At 42.1% G+C, this 18,092-nt stretch overlaps 1 protein-coding gene across 1 annotated transcript in view; it reads left to right on the top strand.

Annotated features, from left to right (window-relative positions):
- LOC141312708 (b(0,+)-type amino acid transporter 1) overlaps positions 1-18,092 on the top strand; it is a 124,820-nt gene that overhangs the window by 52,896 nt on the left and 53,832 nt on the right. Inside the window, exon 5 of the mRNA XM_073832594.1 lies at positions 13,323-13,410. Within this exon, the coding sequence (XP_073688695.1) occupies positions 13,323-13,410 (88 nt within the window). The remainder of the gene's footprint in view (positions 1-13,322; positions 13,411-18,092) is intronic.

The raw sequence follows: 18,092 nt of genomic DNA, 5'->3' as shown, positions 1-18,092 counted from the left end.
CACTCCGCTGGTTCAGCCCTGCCTTCCAGACACTCCGCTGGTTCAGCCCTGCCTTCCAGAGACTCCGCTGGTTCCGCCCAGCCTTCCAGAGACTCCGCTGGTTCCGCCCAGCCTTCCAGACACTCCGCTGGTTCAGCCCTGCCTTCCAGAGACTCCGCTGGTTCCGCCCAGTCTTCCAGAGACTCCGCTGGTTCTGCCAAGCCTTCCAGAGACTCCGCTGGTTCCGCCCAGCCTTCCAGAGACTCCGCTGGTTCAGCCCTGCCTTCCAGAGACTCCGCTGGTTCCGCCCAGCCTTCCAGAGACTCCGCTGGTTCTGCCAAGCCTTCCAGAGACTCCGCTGGTTCATCCCTGCCTTCCAGACACTCCGCTGATTCAGCCCTGCCTTCCAGAGACCCCGCTGGTCCCGCCCAGCCTTCCAGAGACTCCGCTGGTTCAGCCCTGCCTTCCAGAGACTCCGCTGGTTCCGCCCAGCCTTCCAGAGACTCCGCTGATTCAGCCCAGCCTTCCAGACACTCCGCTGGTTCCGCCCAGCCTTCCAGACACTCCGCTGATTCAGCCCTGCCTTCCAGAGACTCCGCTGGTTCCGCCCAGCCTTCCAGACACTCCGCTGGTTCCGCCCAGCCTTCCAGACACTCCGCTGGTTCCGCCCAGCCTTCCAGACACTCCGCTGATTCAGCCCTGCCTTCCAGAGACTCCGCTGGTTCCGCCCAGCCTTCCAGACACTCCGCTGATTCAGCCCTGCCTTCCAGAGACCCCGCTGGTTCCGCCCAGCCTTCCAGAGACTCCGCTGGTTCCGCCCAGCCTTCCAGACAATCCGCTGGTTCAGCCCTGCCTTCCAGAGCCTCCGCTGGTTCAGCCCAGCCTTCCAGAGCCTCCGCTGGTTCCGCCCAGCTTTCCAGAGACTCCGCTGGTTACATCCAGTCGTCCTGAGATTCCTGTCTGCCCGGTTCTGCTCACGGAGCTCATGCATGGACTGTTCCCACCCACCCTCCCTACTGCTCCAGTCCTGCCACCTCTGTCTCCTGACAGTCCCTCTGCTCACCCACATCCCACCTTCGGTGCAGAGGACTGGCCGTGGGACTGCCAGTCTCCATCGGTGTTCAGACTGAAGGATCCCTCACCATCACCTCCAGTCTCAGAGTCCTGGACTCCACCTCGGTCCTCCGACCCTGCGGCTCCACCCCGGCTCTGTGCTCCCTCATCTCCGTTGTCGGCCGTCGGCCCAACAGCTCCTCCGGGCTCCATCGTCTCTCCGGCTCCGCCCCGGTCAGTCGTCACCCCACCTTCGCCTCTGGACTCTACTCCTCCGGCTGCGCCTCGTCACTCCGTCCTGCCGGCTCTGTGGACCTCCTCCCTCCCGTGGGCACAGCCTCGATCCTCTGTCACTCCGGCTCCGCTGCGTACCTCCGGACCTCCATCTCCGCCGGGGTCGCCAGAGCCTTGGGTTCCGCCTTGGCCCTCCGGATCCTCTGTGTCGCCCAGGACCATCGACTCTCCGGTTCCGCCTCCGGCTCCACCTCCGTCGGTCGGCCCCATGCAGGAGCCAACCCTTCCTCCTCCATGGCTTCTCCCTCCGTCGGCTCCGCCTCATTTCGTGGTTCCAGTACCACTACATGGACCTGGCCCTCCATCCCTCCCCCTGTTCCGCCTCCGCTCCACCACCCTCAAGATTGTAAAGGTGGTTAGAGCGTCTGGAAGCCGCTCTTTGTGGAGGGGCTATGTAACGTATCTGGTCTTCCCTGTCATCATGAACTCTTGCACCACACTTCATGGACTACAATCCCCATAAGCCACTGCACCAATCACTGCACACATCTGATCCTCGTTTCCCACTGAACTGATTGCTGCATACACCTGTTTATCATTTACCCACATGCATTTAAGCCACTCACACACACAGCCACCTTGCGAAGTCTAATTGTTCCCATGGTCATTATTCTAAGCGTGTTTCTCTGTATTGGATTGCCTGTCTATCGAACTGTTTCCCGGATTACCTACGTTGTTCCTGTTTTCTGGTGATTATTCTTGCCTGTCGACACTTCTCAATAAAGCCTTGCGAATGGATCCGCACGTCTCTGACTCCTCCTTGTGACACATACAATGTCCAATCTGACCCAAGCTTAATATGTTTGATAAGAGTCCTGGTCTGAACACAAGCCCATGCCCATATTCAGTTATAGTCATAGTGCCACCTGCTGGCAACAGGAAGTCACATGTTTAATACTGTTGTGGATGCCCAGCAACATTTTAAAAATATCAACAAGTGTTAAATAGGGTAGCAACATGCTAGAAACATGTTAGCAACATTTAGCTAAGTGCTAAAGCATACTCTTAATGCAATGAAACAGGAAGTTACTGTAACTCAGGCATGCAATGTCCAATCAGCCCCAAACTTCACATGTTTGATAAGAGTCCTGGCCTGAACACATGCTCATGCCCATATTTAGTTATAGTCATAGCGCCACCTGCTGGTAACAGGAAGTCACATGTTTAATACTGTTTTGGATGCCCAGCAACATTTTAAAAATATCAACAAGTGTTAAATAGGGTAGCAACATGCTAGAAACATGTAAGCAACATTTAGCTAAGTGCTGAAGCATACTCTTAATGCAATGAAACAGGAAGTTACTGTAACTCAGGCATGCAATGTCCAATCAGCCCCAAACTTAATATGTTTGATAAGAGTCCTGGCCTGAATACATTTACATGCCAATATTAAGTTATAGTCATAGCGCCACCAGCTGGCAACAGCAAATTACTTGTTTTACACTAACTTAAGCATGCAATGTACAATTTGCACCAAACTTGACATGTTTGCCAATAGTCCTGGCCTGAAGACATCTAAAAGCCAATATTTCGTAATAGCGCCACCTGTTGGCAGCAGGATATGTCATGACTTACACTCAAGCATGCCATGTTCAATCTTCACCAAACTTCATATGTTTGATAAAAGCGCTGGCCTGAACACATCTGCATGCCAATATTCAGTTATAGGCATAGCGCCACCAGCTGGCACCAGGAAGATTGGCACATATCAATGACTTTGACATATTCCTCCTACATTTACTGTATTAATAGCATAGTGCCCACCATTCGCCACTGATCGGCGGTGAGCCCGAGTGCGAGGGCCCTACCATCGCTGCTTGCAGCTTTAATTATTATTATTCTTCTTCTCCGGAATGAATCACATTTTTGAGGGCCTAAACATACCCGAAAACTCATGAAACTTTGCACACACATCAAACCTGGCGAAAATGGATGTCTGATATGGGTTTCAGAGATGGGTGTGGCAAAACGGCTCGATAGCGCCACCTTTACACGTTCCGCGGTGTGCGCTTTCAGCTATGATTCACGTACATGCATGAAAATCGGTACACACATGTAACTCACCAATACCTACAAAAAAGCCTCCTGGGACAAAATCCGAAACCCAACAGGAAGTCGGTTATTATTAATTTTCTTAGCAAAATTTGTGTCATTTTTGCCATTTTCAGGCGTCGTACTTGAACGAACTCCTCCTAGAGATTTACTCCGATCAACAGCAAATTTGGTGAGTCTAATCTAAAGCCCTTTGTGACGTTAAATTGTGAAGATCTAGAGTTTTCATCGGAGGGCGTGTCCGTGGCGGCCTCGCAAATTTCGATGTTTCGCCATGAAAAAGGAAGTTGCTATAACTTAGGCATAAAATGTCCGATCTGTCCCAAACCTCACATGTGTGATAACACTCCTGACCTGATGACATCTACATATCCATATTCAGTTATAGTCATAGCGCCACCTGCTGGCAACAGGAAGTGTCATGCTGTACTCTACAACCAACTCCTCCTAGAGATTTATACAGATCAACACCAAAATCGGTCAGTCTAATATAAAGGCCTTAGTGATGTTAAATTGTGAAGATCTTGAGTTTTCGGTAAAGGGCGTGTCCGTGGCGGCCTGACAAATTTCGAGGTCTCGCCATGGATATAAAACTTGTTATAACTCAGCCATAAAATGTCCGATTTGCCTCAAACTTCACATATTCGATAAGAGTCCTGGCCTGAACACATCTGAAGGCCAATATTCTATTATAATCACAGCGCCACCTGTTGGCAACAGGAAATGACTTGTATCAAACTCCTCCTAGAGATTTAATGATATCAACATTATATTTGGTCAGTCTGATCTAGAGGCCTTAGAGATGTTAAATTGCGAAGATCTTGAGTTTTCGTTAAAGGGCGTGTCCGTGGCGGCGTGACAAAGTTTGATGTTTCGCCATGGACATAGAAGTTGTTATAACTCAGCCATAAAATGTCCGATCTGCCTCAAACGTCGCAGGTTTGGTAAGAGTCCTGGCCTGAAGACACCTAAAGGCCAATATTCAGATATTATCATAGCGCCACCTGTTGGCAGCAGGATATATCATACTTTCACTAACTAAAAACATACCAAGGTCAATCTGCACCAAACTTCATATGTTTGATGAAAGTGGTGGCCTGAACACATCTACATGCCAATAATCAGTTATAGGCATAGCGCCACCAGCTGGCAGCAGGAAATTTGGCACATTTAAGTGACTTTGACATATTTCTCCTATTTTTACTGTATTAAAAGAATACTACCCACCATTTGCTGTGTTCCAAAGCCACCGGTCGGCAAAGAGCCCGTGTGCGAGGGCCCGTTCATCGCTGCTTGCAGCTTTAATTATTATTAGGGCCCGAGCACCGATGGTGTGAGGACCCTATTGGATCTGCTTCGTTTATTATTATTATTATTATTATTCTCCAAAATGAATCGCATTTTTGAGGGCTTAGACATACCCGAAAACTCATGAAACTTCGCACACACATCAGACCTGGCGAAAATTTACGTCTGATATGGGTTGCAGAAGTGGGTGTGGCAAAATGGCTCGATAGCGCCACCTTTACACGTTCCGCGGTGTGCGCTTTCAGTTGTGATTCACGTACATGCACGAAAATCGGTACACACATGTAGCTCACCAATACCTACAAAAAAGCCTCTTGGAGCAAAATTTGACACCCAACAGGAAGTCGGTTATTTTTAATTTTCTTAGCAAAATTTGTGTAATTTTTGCCATTTTCAGGCGTCATACTTGAACGAACTCCTCCTAGAGATTTATTCGGATCAACGGCAAATTTGGTGAGTCTAATCTAAAGCCCTTTGTGACGTTAAATTGCGAAGATCTAGAGTTTTCATCGGAGGGCGTGTCCGTGGCGGCCTGGCAAATTTCGATGCTTCGCCATGAAAAAGGAAGTTGCTATAACTCAGGCATAAAATGCCCGATCTGCCCCAAACTTCACATGTGTGATAACACTCCTGACCTGATGACATCTATATGTCCATATTCAGTTATACTCATAGCGCCACCTGCTGGCAACAGGAAGTGTCATGCTGTACTCTGCAACAAACTCCTCCAAAAGATTTAATCAGATCAACACCAAAATCGGTCAGTCTAATAAAAAGGCTTTAGCGATGTTAAATTGCGAAGATCTTGAGTTTTCGTTGAAGGGTGTGTCCGTGGCGGCCTGGCAAATTTCGTGGTCTCGCCATGGATATAAAACTTGTTATAACTCAGCCATAAAATGTCCGATTTGCCTCAAACTTTACATGTTCGATAAGAGTCCTGGCCTGAACCAATCTGAAGGCCTATATTCTATTATAATCACAGCGCCACCTGTTGGCAATAGGAAATGACTTGTACCAAACTCCTCCTAGAGATTTAATGATATCAACATTATATTTGGTCAGTCTGATCTCGAGGCCTTAGAGATGTTAAATTGTGAAGATCTTGAGTTTTCGTTAAAGGGCGTGTCCATGGCGGCCTGACAAAGTTTGATGTTTCGCCATGGACATAAAAGTTGTTATAACTCAGCCATAAAATGTCCGATCTGCCTCAAACTTCACATGTTTGGTAAAAGTCCTGGCCTGAAGACATCTAAAGGCCAATATACAGATATTATTATAGCGCCACCTATTGGCAGCAGGATATATCATATCTTGCACTAACTAACACATACCAAGGTCAATCTGCACCAAACTTCATATGTTTGATCAAAGTGCTGGCCTGAACACATCTACATGTCAATAATCAGTTATAGGCATAGCGCCACCAGCTGGCAGCAGGAAGTTTGGCACATTTAAGTGACTTTGATGTATTTTTCCTACATTTACTGTATTAAAAGCATACTGCCCACCGTTTGCTGTGTTCCTAAAGCCACCGGTCGGCGGTGAGCCCGTGTGCGAGGGCCCGTTCATCGCTGCTTGCAGCTTTAATTATTATTATTCTCCAAAATGAATCGCATTTTAGAGGACCTAAACATGCCCGAAAACTCACACAACTTTGCACACAAATCAAACCTGGCGAAAATTTACGTCTGATATGGGGTTTAGAAGGGGGTGTGGCAAAATGGCTCGACAGCGCCACCTTTAGACGTTCAGCGGTGTGCGCTTTCAGCTGTGATTAACGTACATGCACGGAAATCGGTACACACATGTAACACACCAATACCTACAAAAAAGCCTCTTGGAGCAAAATCCGGAACCCAACAGGAAGTCGGTTAATATTAATATTCTCAACAAAATTTGTGTCATTTTTGCCATTTTCAGGCGTCGTACTTGAACGAACTCCTCCTAGAGATTTATTCGGATCAACGCCAAATTTGCCGAGTCTAGTCTAAAGCCCTTTGTGACGTTAATATGTGAAGATCTAGAGTTTTCATCGGAGGGCGTGTCCGTGGCGGCCTGGCAAATTTCGATGTTTCGCCATGAAAAAGGAAGTTGCTATAACTCAGGCATAAAATGTCCGATCTGCCCCAAACTTCACATGTGTGATAACACTCCTGACCTGATTACATCTACATGTCCATATTCAGTTATAGTCATAGCGCCACCTGCTGGCAACAGGAAGTGTCATGCTGTACTCTGCAACAAACTCCTCCTAGAGATTTATACAGATCAACACCAAAATCGGTCAGTCTAATATAAAGGCTTTAGTGATGTTAAATTGTGAAGATCTTGAGTTTTCGTTGAAGGGCGTGTCCGTGGCGGCCTGACAAATTACAAGGTCTCGCCATGGATATAAAACTTGTTATAACTCAGCCATAAAATGTCCAATTTGCCTCAAACTTCACATGTTCGATTAAAGTCCTGGCCTGAAAACATCTGAAAGCCAAAATTCTGTTATAATCACAGCGCCACCTGTTGGTAACAGGAAATGACTTGTAGCAAACTCCTCCTACAGATTTAATGATATCAACATTAAATTTGGTCAGTCTGATCTAGAGGCCTTAGAGATGTTAAATTGTGAAGATCTTGAGTTTTCGTTAAAGGGCGTGTCCGTGGCGGCCTGACAAAGTTGGATGTTTCGCCATGGATATAGAAGTTGTCATAACTCAGCCATAAAATGTCAGATCTGCCTCAAACTTCACAGGTTTGGTAAGAGTCCTGGCCTGAAGACCCCTAAAGGCCAATATTCATATATTATCATGGCGCCACCTGTTGGCAGCAATATATATCATATCTTTCACTAACTCAAACATACCAAAATCAATCTGCACCAAACTTCATATGTTTGATAATAGTGCTGGCCTGAACACATCTACATGCCAATAATCAGTTATAGGCATAGCACCACCAGCTGGCAGCGGGAAATTTGGCACATTTAAGTGACTTATGACATATTTCTCCTGTATTTACTGTATTAAAAGCATACTGCCCACCGTTTGCTGTTTTCCTAAAGCCACCGGTCGGCGGTGAGCCCGGGTGCGAGGGTCCGTTCATCGCTGCTTGCAGCTTTAATTTTTTTATTTAATTATTTTTTTTTTCAACCTTCCGGGCACTTTTGGGGGCCTTAACATACTCAAAAACTCTTGAAAATTTGCACACACGTCGGAATCTGCGGCCATCAGGATGCCACAGAGGCTGGGACCCGGGCGTGGTTCAGGGCCTCTACAGCGCCCCCTGGAACACAGTTTGAAAACTTGATGTACTGTGCACACATACTTGCACGTACTGATATGAAACTCGGTACACATATAGATCTCACTGAGCCAAACAACTTTTGTACTCTATGTCATAGGCTCCACGCAACAGGAAGTGAGATATTTAGGGCTGTTTAAAAAGCGCATGCTCTGGAATTTAACGTACTTCTCCCAGGGTTTACATAGGATTGTCACCAAACTCGGTCAGCATGATCTCAAGACATTGGGGATGCTAAATTGCAAGGGGATTTTTGATATCTCGAACGGTTTGGCCGTGGCAAGGCGACAAAGTTATGGCGAGAAATGAGAAACAGGAAGTGTCTAATAACTGTTGCACACATTGCCTGATTCTGATGAAACTTCACCAATTTGTTCGTTGTATGATGCCGATTCCATAAATGTGACTATTATGAGTCAAAGTTATAGCGCCACCAACTGGCAGCAGGAAGTGTGTCATTTTCAAAATCCTTTGAAATCAGCCTCTTAATTTTACTTGATTATCTTCAAACTTCATCAAAATAATGTCAAAACACGGCCGATAAGAATATGTAAAGGGGTCGATGATAAATCAAATGCTGTTGCCATGGCAACGTGTCAAACTTTAAAATTAGATTCCTGTCTTTTCGAGGCAGATAACATGCTTAGAATTTCATGAAACTCAACACACACATCAATATTAATGATAGTTAGACACTGGCGAAAGGTCATAAATGGGCGTGGAGCAGGCACTCTATAGCGCCATCTTTTGACAAAAGTTGGGGGGTTAGTTTTTCCTACAGTCACCAAACTCTGTACATATATTGTTCTCATCAATCTGGACAACTTTCTAAATCAAACTCATTAGCTAAGACCAACAGGAAGCCGGCTATTTTGATTTGAATGTGGATTTTTGGAAAAATCAGGCTGTAAACAAATTCACACTCCTTCTAAGAACAACAAGGTATACACACCAAACTTTTTTAACATGAAGAGAAGATTCTGAAGATGTTAAATTGCGAGCGGATTTGGGATATCTTGAACGGTGTTGACTTGGTGATTTTTTAAAGATGTAGTAAAAAACATAACCGTAATTTTTTTATATCTTTAAAGTGCAGCATCCAAACTCTTTTAAAACTTTTTTCACACAGAGATCTTATCATTCTGAGTAAGTGCTGTAAATATAAATTTTTTACAAGCTTCTATGAATTAAAGAAAATTAAAAAAAGAAATCAGAAACCTGCTCTCACTCTGCCTGAGTGTCTGTGTTCAGTCACCATTGAGTGACTGAAGAGAGACTGAAGGGGGGAGGGGTGAAAGGGAGAGAGGGAGAGAGGGTGAAACATGCTGTTTTGCTTAAGACCATCATTTTTTGCACAATGATTAAACATCATTGTGCAAAAAATGCACAATGATGTTTAATCTACATAAATATGTCTGATCTTTGAGAGTCTGATATTTTGAGAAAATATAAAGGATCACTAAGTCTTTCATTGTTTGTATTTTGCAGTTGTTTTTTTATTTAATTTTTACTGAACTGTACCATGAACTTGTCCTATTCAATCACATAGCAAAAGATTAAGAAAAATACAACTATTTAGCATGAGCGGTTTATCGTCATTGATAGACATTTATTTTCATAGTGTTATTTATTGAATATAAAATTTTAAGACAAACTTTGTCAACAAAACAAACTTTGCTGTTATCTGTTCAAAATATTCTGAAAATTTTACCATTTTAAGATCAGTTATATTTATATCGCCCCATTACAATACTCAACTTGATTTTTAAAGATATTTTCAAAGAATGAAGCGTTTATAGAGCACTTTATTGTGTATTGCTGTACACCCACATGAACTGTGTTCATGTTCATGTTATTTCACAGTACATAAACTAATGTTAAAAGATACTAATTTACCTTTAAACAATATATGAATACTTTTTTTAGCTTAATATTAATTAACATTAATAAATGCTATTTAATTATTGTTCATGTTAACTTATATAGTTAATGTTAACAAATGAAACTGGTTGGCAACATTTTATATATTGTGTGTATGTGTCTCTGTGTTGATTTTAAAGTGTAACCCTTTCAATTCAGTAAACTTAAAATCCAAACTAGCAGAGGGTTACTGTGAATGCATGTGCCAACTGGGCACTGTTATTGATTCTTAGTTATGTAGCGCTTAAGAGTGATGTCTTATAACAGGAGTCACCAGCAAAGCAATATCCACATACAAATTGTACAGATAGGTAACGATGACATTTAAGCAGAAGTGGTGGATGTAATGCAAGCAATAATAACATTTTGTTATCATCATGAACTACATGTTCTTATCATCATCATCAGAATATAGGGAAAATGTAGCATATTGGTTCACAGTTGACATTATCTGAAGTGCTTGTAGGGGGTTAGGTTTATAGCAAACTCCTTCTAGAGATTTAATGATATCAACATTATATTTGGTCAGTCTGATCTAGCCTTAAAGATGTTAAATTGTGAAGATCTTGAGTTTCGGTAAAGGGCGTGTCTGTGGCGGCCTGACAAAGTTTGTTGTTTTGCCATGGACATAGAAGTTGTTATAACTCAGCCATAAAATGTCCGATCTGCCTCAAACTTCACAGGTTTGTTAAGAGTTCTGGCCTGAAGACACCTAAAGGCCAATATTCAGATATTATCATAGCGCCATCTGTTGGCAGCAGGATATATCATATCTTTCACTAACTCAAACATACTAAGGTCAATCCGCACCAAACTTCATATGTTTGATAAAAGTGCTTGCCTGAACACATCTACATGCCAATAATCAGTTATAGGCATAGCGCCACCATCTGGCAGCGGCAAGTTTGGCACATTTAAATGACTTATGACATATTTCTCCTATATTTACTGTATTAAAAGCATACTGCCCACCGTTTGCTGTTTTCCTAAAGCCACCGGTCGGCGCTGAGCCCGGGTTCATCGCTGCTTGCAGCTTTAATTATTATTATTATTATAGTTATCATTATTGTTAATAATATTTGATATCTCCAATGGCTTCCTTTTTTTCTCTCTCTTTTTTATTGTTATTACTATTATTATTCTTATATATTCGTTAATAATCTGTTAGATATTATTTGACTTATGTGTGCTACATCTCCCACCCCCAGATGGAATAACTAGCTCACACGCACAGACATTCGCATACACACATGATCATAGTGTTCACAGACACATGAATATATACACAGGAGTTATGTGAATGCACTTGTTATGTTAGCTATTATATATAGTATATATTTTGAAATTGATTCTTTATCTGGCACATTTAAATATTGTCATATTCTTTACTTGTGTTTTTTTTATGTGCTATATGTTTGTTATAAGGGATTCTGTATTAGATGCATGTAAATATTGTCACATTCACTACTTGCATAATAAAGCATGACGGTAGCGTCCTATATAAATCGCCAGGGGGGTCTCTTCTTAAAAGGTGCCTCTTCACTCTGGTGAAGCGCCTTTTGGAATGGGCTCAACTCAATTTGCATCTTCTAAGAGCAACACATGTACCAGGCAGGCTGGACCAAGGAGCAGACATGCTGTCTCTGAGCAACGTCCCCTCAGAGGAGCGGATGCTACATCTCCAAATGGTTCAATAAATATGGGATATCTTCAGCAGGACAAGAGTCGACCTCTTTGCCTCAGAAGACAATTCTCAGTGCTCAATTTATTTCACAAAGAATGCTTTTGCCCACGATTGGCCCAACCTCCTCCTCTACACATTTCCCCTGGTCGCCCTGATCCCACAGGTCATTAGACGAGTCAGTAATAATAAACACAAAGTCCTCTTAGTGGCCCCGTTCTGGAAGAAACAGCACTGGTTGGCAGACCTACCACGGCTACACTTAGCAGCCCCTTGGCCCATTTCCCTGAGTTGGGATCTCCTACCCTGAACAGGCCGTTATGGCACCCCCAACCCGAATTGTGTGCACTGCACCTATGGCCTCTCGATAGGAGCCTGGAAACCTCCCAGAGAATGTCCTAAATAAAATGTCTTAGGCTAGAGCACTGTCTACGAGATGGCTCTATGGCCTTAAATGGTCTGTTTTCTCCGCCTGGTGTGCAACCCGTGGCTCAGAACCCTTCCTGCAGGAGCTCTCTTACAGGCACTCTCTGTGGCAGCCCTGCTTGCCATGAATTCGGGCCTAATAACTCATCCAGGTTCATCCAGGTCATCCTGAAGCCGAAGCAGGGCTATGTACCTAAAGTGCTCTCGATTCCGTTCAGAGCTCAGATTATTACTCTCTTGGCGCTTCCTCCTTCGGAGCAAGACCAAGATTGTAACTGCCTCGTTCCATTGAGGAACTATTTTGAGTGCTCTGCCTCCTTCAGGCAATTGGAGCAGCTGTTTATATGCTCCGGTGGCCGTACCAGAGGGTCTCCGGTCACGAAGCAGAGGTTATCCGAATGGAGAGTGGAAGCTCTTCCTTGGGGCTGCAGTGCCTCATGAGAGTAAGAGCCCACTTGACTAGAGGCATCACCTCGTCCTGGGCCTGGTCCAGCGAAGTGTCCATTGCGGAAATTTGTGTAGCGGCCAACTGGTTACGTTAGTAACCGAGTACGTTCGTTGTCATAATGTATTCTCTTAAAAATTCTTTATTGTCAAATGTGTGTTGAATGTAAACTCCTATAAGGCAGTGGTTCTCAATCCTAGTCCTGGAGGACCCCTGCTCTGCACATTTTGCATGTCTCTCTTATTTAACACACCTGATTGAGATCTTCAGCTTGTTAGTTCAGTTCATGGATCTCTCTCCTAATGAGCTGATGATCTCAATCAGGTGTGTTAAATAAGAGAAACATGCATAATGTGCAGAGCAGGGGTCCTCCAGGACTAGGAATGAGAACCACTTCGCTTAAATTACTAGTTATTTAAGAAAACTCGAGAGGTCTCTTAAGTGGTTAGTGTAACACTTAGTGTTAGTGTGTTTAAGTATAGAACAGATGTCAATAGAGTGGCAAGGCGACCTCTGGTGGTGAGCGGACAGAAAGCCGCGAACTGGATTCGTGACAGTTAGGAGTTGCCAGTATGGGTTTTTGATGGCACTGAGGAGACAAAGACATGCACGAAGAGAGGAGGAATGTTTTGAAATGTTAATCAAACGGTTATGTATATGATAAGCTCGTAATCAAGTGGGAAATATTAAATTTCCGGTAGCACATGAAGGCAGCAAGCATCTCAAGCAGAGTGCAGAGTTTAGATTGTAATTCAAATTTGTTAGTTTAAGTTTAAATAGTCTTATTTGAAGATTCAGTCTTATTTTAAAATCATTTAAAAAAAAGTGAAAAATATGTTATATTTCTCTAACATCATTCCTGTTGTTTTCTAGCTTTAGTGCCTGGTTCTTTTATGGAGTCACAGTATCAGGTCTTCTGTATCTGAAAATCAAGAAACCTGAAATTCCCCGGACAATTACGGTGAGAACATCATGTATCTAAAGTTAAGTTACCCCAAATGCCTAATCCATTCATTCAATGGTTTATTTATTCATTTATTGAAAATGTGTGTTATCGTGTTCACCTTTGTGGGAAATTCAGAATATCTGCAGTATTTGTTTTAAGATGGTTATTTAAATTGTTAGCATGCAGTGGGAAATACAAATTTTAGATTTTTATATATTACTTTTTGATATATTTCTCTAATACAGTGTAATTTTTGTATGAACCAAGAGTCTTCTGTCAGTTTTTACCAGATGAAATGGTGAGCTTATTAAACAGTCATAATGTAATTTTTGGTTTAAAATCAGTACCTTCTCATTGACCCTCTGGGGTCTGGGGTGTTTTGGGGTCCTGAAGAAGTTTTGACATGCCCTGACATCTGTGCTTTTTCAGTATCTTAAAAACACATTAATAGCTAAAATATGATTACTTTGTAATAAGCACAAATTGGGCTACAATAATATGTAAGCAACATGAATGTACAAGTTTGTGTTCTTGAGAAAACATTGTTTATGCGTAGTTAAGTTTTGAAGTCACTAAAATAATGCCATGAAACACATACAGAACATTTGTTCACTAGACTTTTGATAATTGTATGTGGTAGGCTAGAATTTTTTTCAATCAAATGATGTGAAAATCATCTCGTTCACTCGTTCAGAGAAAACAATATATTGATGCAAATATTATAAAACATGTTTTGTGACTGAAAAGGGAACATTCAAAGGATTGGCAATGACCTATGAATATTTAGCAATTCATACCTGAGAGACAAAGAGCCCTCCCCTAATGGCTCATTAATGAGACTGTTACTATTAGGAAAGGAACAATGTGAGTAGATTTAAAGAATGGAGTTTTAGATTATTTGTATTTTATTTACAACACAGCATAATCAAAACATTCATAATGAAGGCCAAAGACACATCATACCTGATATTTAAGTCATTGCAAATCTTATCAGTAGTCAAGAAACTTGTTTTACACTAGAATATCAGTGTAGTTGAACATCTGAAGTTGGTAAAGCGCTCTCAGAGGAAAACAGTTTGAAGAGACTCAAGTAAATGTCAGCAGGATTCATCTGTTGAGCAGGTTTCAGATCACTATCTGTGAGCATCTGTGAGCATGATACTGTATATACTGTTAGAGCCATAATATACAGTACATTTTGTTAATATGAGAATATTGAAGTATTGTTAAAATTATTATTTGTTGCATTTGTATTTTTTATAATCATTAAGTTATACTGTTATATATGCTCTTATTATGTCCGTGTTAAGTGATGACCGATTACGACGTCATATCCGAGTTAGTGGTGTAACAAGCAAGGGATGGAGTGATACAGTTTTTGACCGTCGATCCATATTGTGGTGTTATATATAAAGTTGAAAGATTGTTCCTGCTTTGAAGTACAAATAAACAGGAATCAAACATGAATATAACGACTTGGATGAGTTTGTCGCGTCAGACTGGTTGCTTTAAACTGATGGTACATTTGCCAACTTGGATAAAGGAGAAATCGTTAACTTCAAAGGGATTAAGCGATCACATGGATGTGTAGGCACGTCAATTATGAAACAACGCACATGGAGCGCACGAGACATTTAAAAGTTATGGCACATGATCCAGTCAGTTGGGGTATCCTGTTTGAGGGACATTTTACATAAGCAGGTACTGTTTGAACAATTTGCTGGAAGCAAAGAGGCTTGATGACTGTTTCATAGTTATTTGTGCATCAATTCTGCAAACTGGATGATGACTCAGCACATTGCAGTACCGATTCTCACCAGGCAAAGCCTGTGTTACAAATGGAAGAAGCTTCCGATGTAAGACCGAAAAGGACACTTCAGGTAACTGAAAAGGCTAGCTAATGAACGAAATTGATAGTCGTAAAGATGATGAGAGGAATCTGAAAAATGTTGAGAAAAAGGCTAAATAAAGTTAAATAAAGAATTCAATTGCCTCAATGCTGAATTAGGAGTGCTTCAGTCTGAGGAGGAAAGAAAGGCAGATCATGATAATTGGTTTCAAAATAAAGCTGAATATATTGACGATTTTGTAAAACAGACGCAAGCTTGGATTTTCACCACCGATTATAAGAGCAAAGCATTTAACACTGGACCTAAAGACAGTGTTTCAGTTGTTTCATCACAAAGACACAAAAAGAATTATGGGTCCATTGCTGGATGAATCTCAAATGCATCGAGTTGCAGTTCAAGTTCTGCAGCTCACCTTAAACAAGAAGCAGAACATGCAGTATTGTTAGCCCGTGTTGCAGCTTTGAAAAAGAAACAATCCATTGAGCAAGAGGTGGCGAAATTGTAGACAGAACAAGAGCAGTTGGAGATTGATACAGAAATGAAAGCTTCTTTTGCCAAACTCAAGGTATTTAAAGACTATGACCTCCTGCTTGAAAATAAGAGTGAATGTCAATCAAAAAATGAAGATATACGCTGTAAGAAGGAACAGAAAGACTCTTTCCTTGTGGAACAGCATCGTAAAAGAGACGTGACACCACCACCTTCCCAGAGAACCCACAGTACGAGATCTAGAAAAGAACTTGTCGATGATAGAAGTCCTGGGGAACTTGAAGGTAATTTATACAGAGTGATGCAACGACAAAATGAGATCACTGAGACGTTTATTAAACAACAAATTTGGTCTCATTTGCCACAAATGGACATTCCAATATTCACGAGAAAATTGATAGAATACAGAACCTTTGTCAGGGCTTTGAACATGCAATCAACACCAAAACAGAGAATGCTAGAGACAAACTGTACTATTCGGAACAGTACACTTGTGGAGAGCCCAATTACCTTGTCCGTAGCTGTGTTCATATGGAACCTAACAAAGGCTACAAGAAAGCTTGGGATCTTTTGCACAAGGAGTTTGGCTACGAGCTGAAAATAGCTAGTGTCTATATAGACAGAATGCTGAATTGGTCGCAGATAAAACCAGAGGATGGAAAGGCATTGAAAGCGTATGCACTTTTTCTTATTGGATGTCGGATTGTAATGGGAGATCTTGAATATATGGGCGAAATGGACAATCCCACAAATATCAGAGTTGTCATCTCAAAGCTTCCATTCAAGTTGAAAGAGAATGGAGAGGCAAAGCCTTTGAAATTCAAGAACAACGTGGAAAGAGAGCAAGATAAATACTGTTCAGTTTCTTGCAAAAATCTATCGTTTCGTGTCTTAGGACATCAATGTATCGTCACGAGCCGCAGGGTGTAATTTGGATTTGTCTGTGCATGTTTTTTTTTTTTTTTTTACTTTTAAAGGTCTGATGCCCATCCACTGCCATTATATGGCTGGCAGACTGCACCGGTTTTAGTTAAAAATCTTTGTTTGTGTTCTGCTGAAGAAACAAAGTCACCTACATCTTGGATGACCTGGGGGTAAGCAGATAAACATCAAATTTTCATTTTTTGGATGAACTATCCCTTTCAAGTCAAAAGGCTTATGCTTTGGATGTCTGACACCTGATCTTAGTAAGGACTGTAGAAAAAGAATGGTATGCCAACAATGTTCACAGAGACATCCAAGTATACTCCACATTGATAAGAAGGGTGAACAAGTACAAAAGCAAAAGTAAGAAGACAGTACAGAGGAAAATAGTGTGTCCTCTGCTCTGGTGTATCATGTGGTTGTACTGGGGCCGGAGAAGATGAGTCTATTCTTGCAATAGTGGCAGTAAAAGTCAAATCCCCCAAAAATGAGAACACTTTGGAGACATATGCTTTTATGGATCCAGGTAGCTCAGCTACTTTTTGAGACACTGATGAAACAGTTGAATGTAAGAGGAAGGAAAACGAAAATACTGCTTCGAACAATGGGACAGGAAAGACCAGTGGATAGTTACATTGTGTCTGACCTGGAAGTATGTGGACTGGAAGAAAATGAGTATACAGATCTTCCAAGAGTTTACACACAGAAAAGTATTCCAGTGATTAGAGAAAACATTCCCTCACAACGACACATAGAGAAATGGCCTTACTTGAGTAAAGTGCGCCTTCCCACTATTGATGCAGAAATTGGCTTGTTGAAAGGAACCAACATTCCTAAGGCCATGTAACCTTGGCAGGTCATTAATAGCTAAGAAAAGTCAACACAATTAGTGGATGGACACTACTGCACTGGGTTACCAATGAAAAATGAAACTGTGAAAATGCCTAGTAACTACAGTGTCACAAAACAACGTGCTAACAGTTTGAAAAGAAGGCTGAGTATGAAACCAGACTTGCAAGAGGATTACAATATCTTCATGAATGATATCATAACGAAAAGTTATGCAGTTCAAGTTCCAAAAGAGCAACTAAACCGAGATGATGGAATATACCATCCTAAAAAATGTAAGATTTGTGTAGTCTTTGATTGCACTCACTGAACAAGCAGCTACTACAGGGACCTGATCTCACTAATTCTCTTGTAGGAGTTTTGATTAGGTTCAGACATAAACCAGTGGCTCTTATGGCAGACATAGAGTCTATGTTTTATCGAATAAGTGTTCCAGACAAAGACGCTGATCTGCTACACAATTCCCTGTGGAATATAAAATGTTTGTGCATCTGTTTGAGGCCACATCTTTCGCCTTTCAATGCCAGACATAAAGTACCTCAAGAACTAGTGGACACAGTGTTACAGAAATTTTATGTCGATGAT

The sequence above is a fragment of the Garra rufa genome, unplaced genomic scaffold (assembly GCF_049309525.1).
Source record: "Garra rufa unplaced genomic scaffold, GarRuf1.0 hap1_unplaced_004, whole genome shotgun sequence".
NCBI lineage: Eukaryota > Metazoa > Chordata > Actinopteri > Cypriniformes > Cyprinidae > Garra > Garra rufa.
This window is presented reverse-complemented; position numbering and strand designations above follow the sequence as displayed.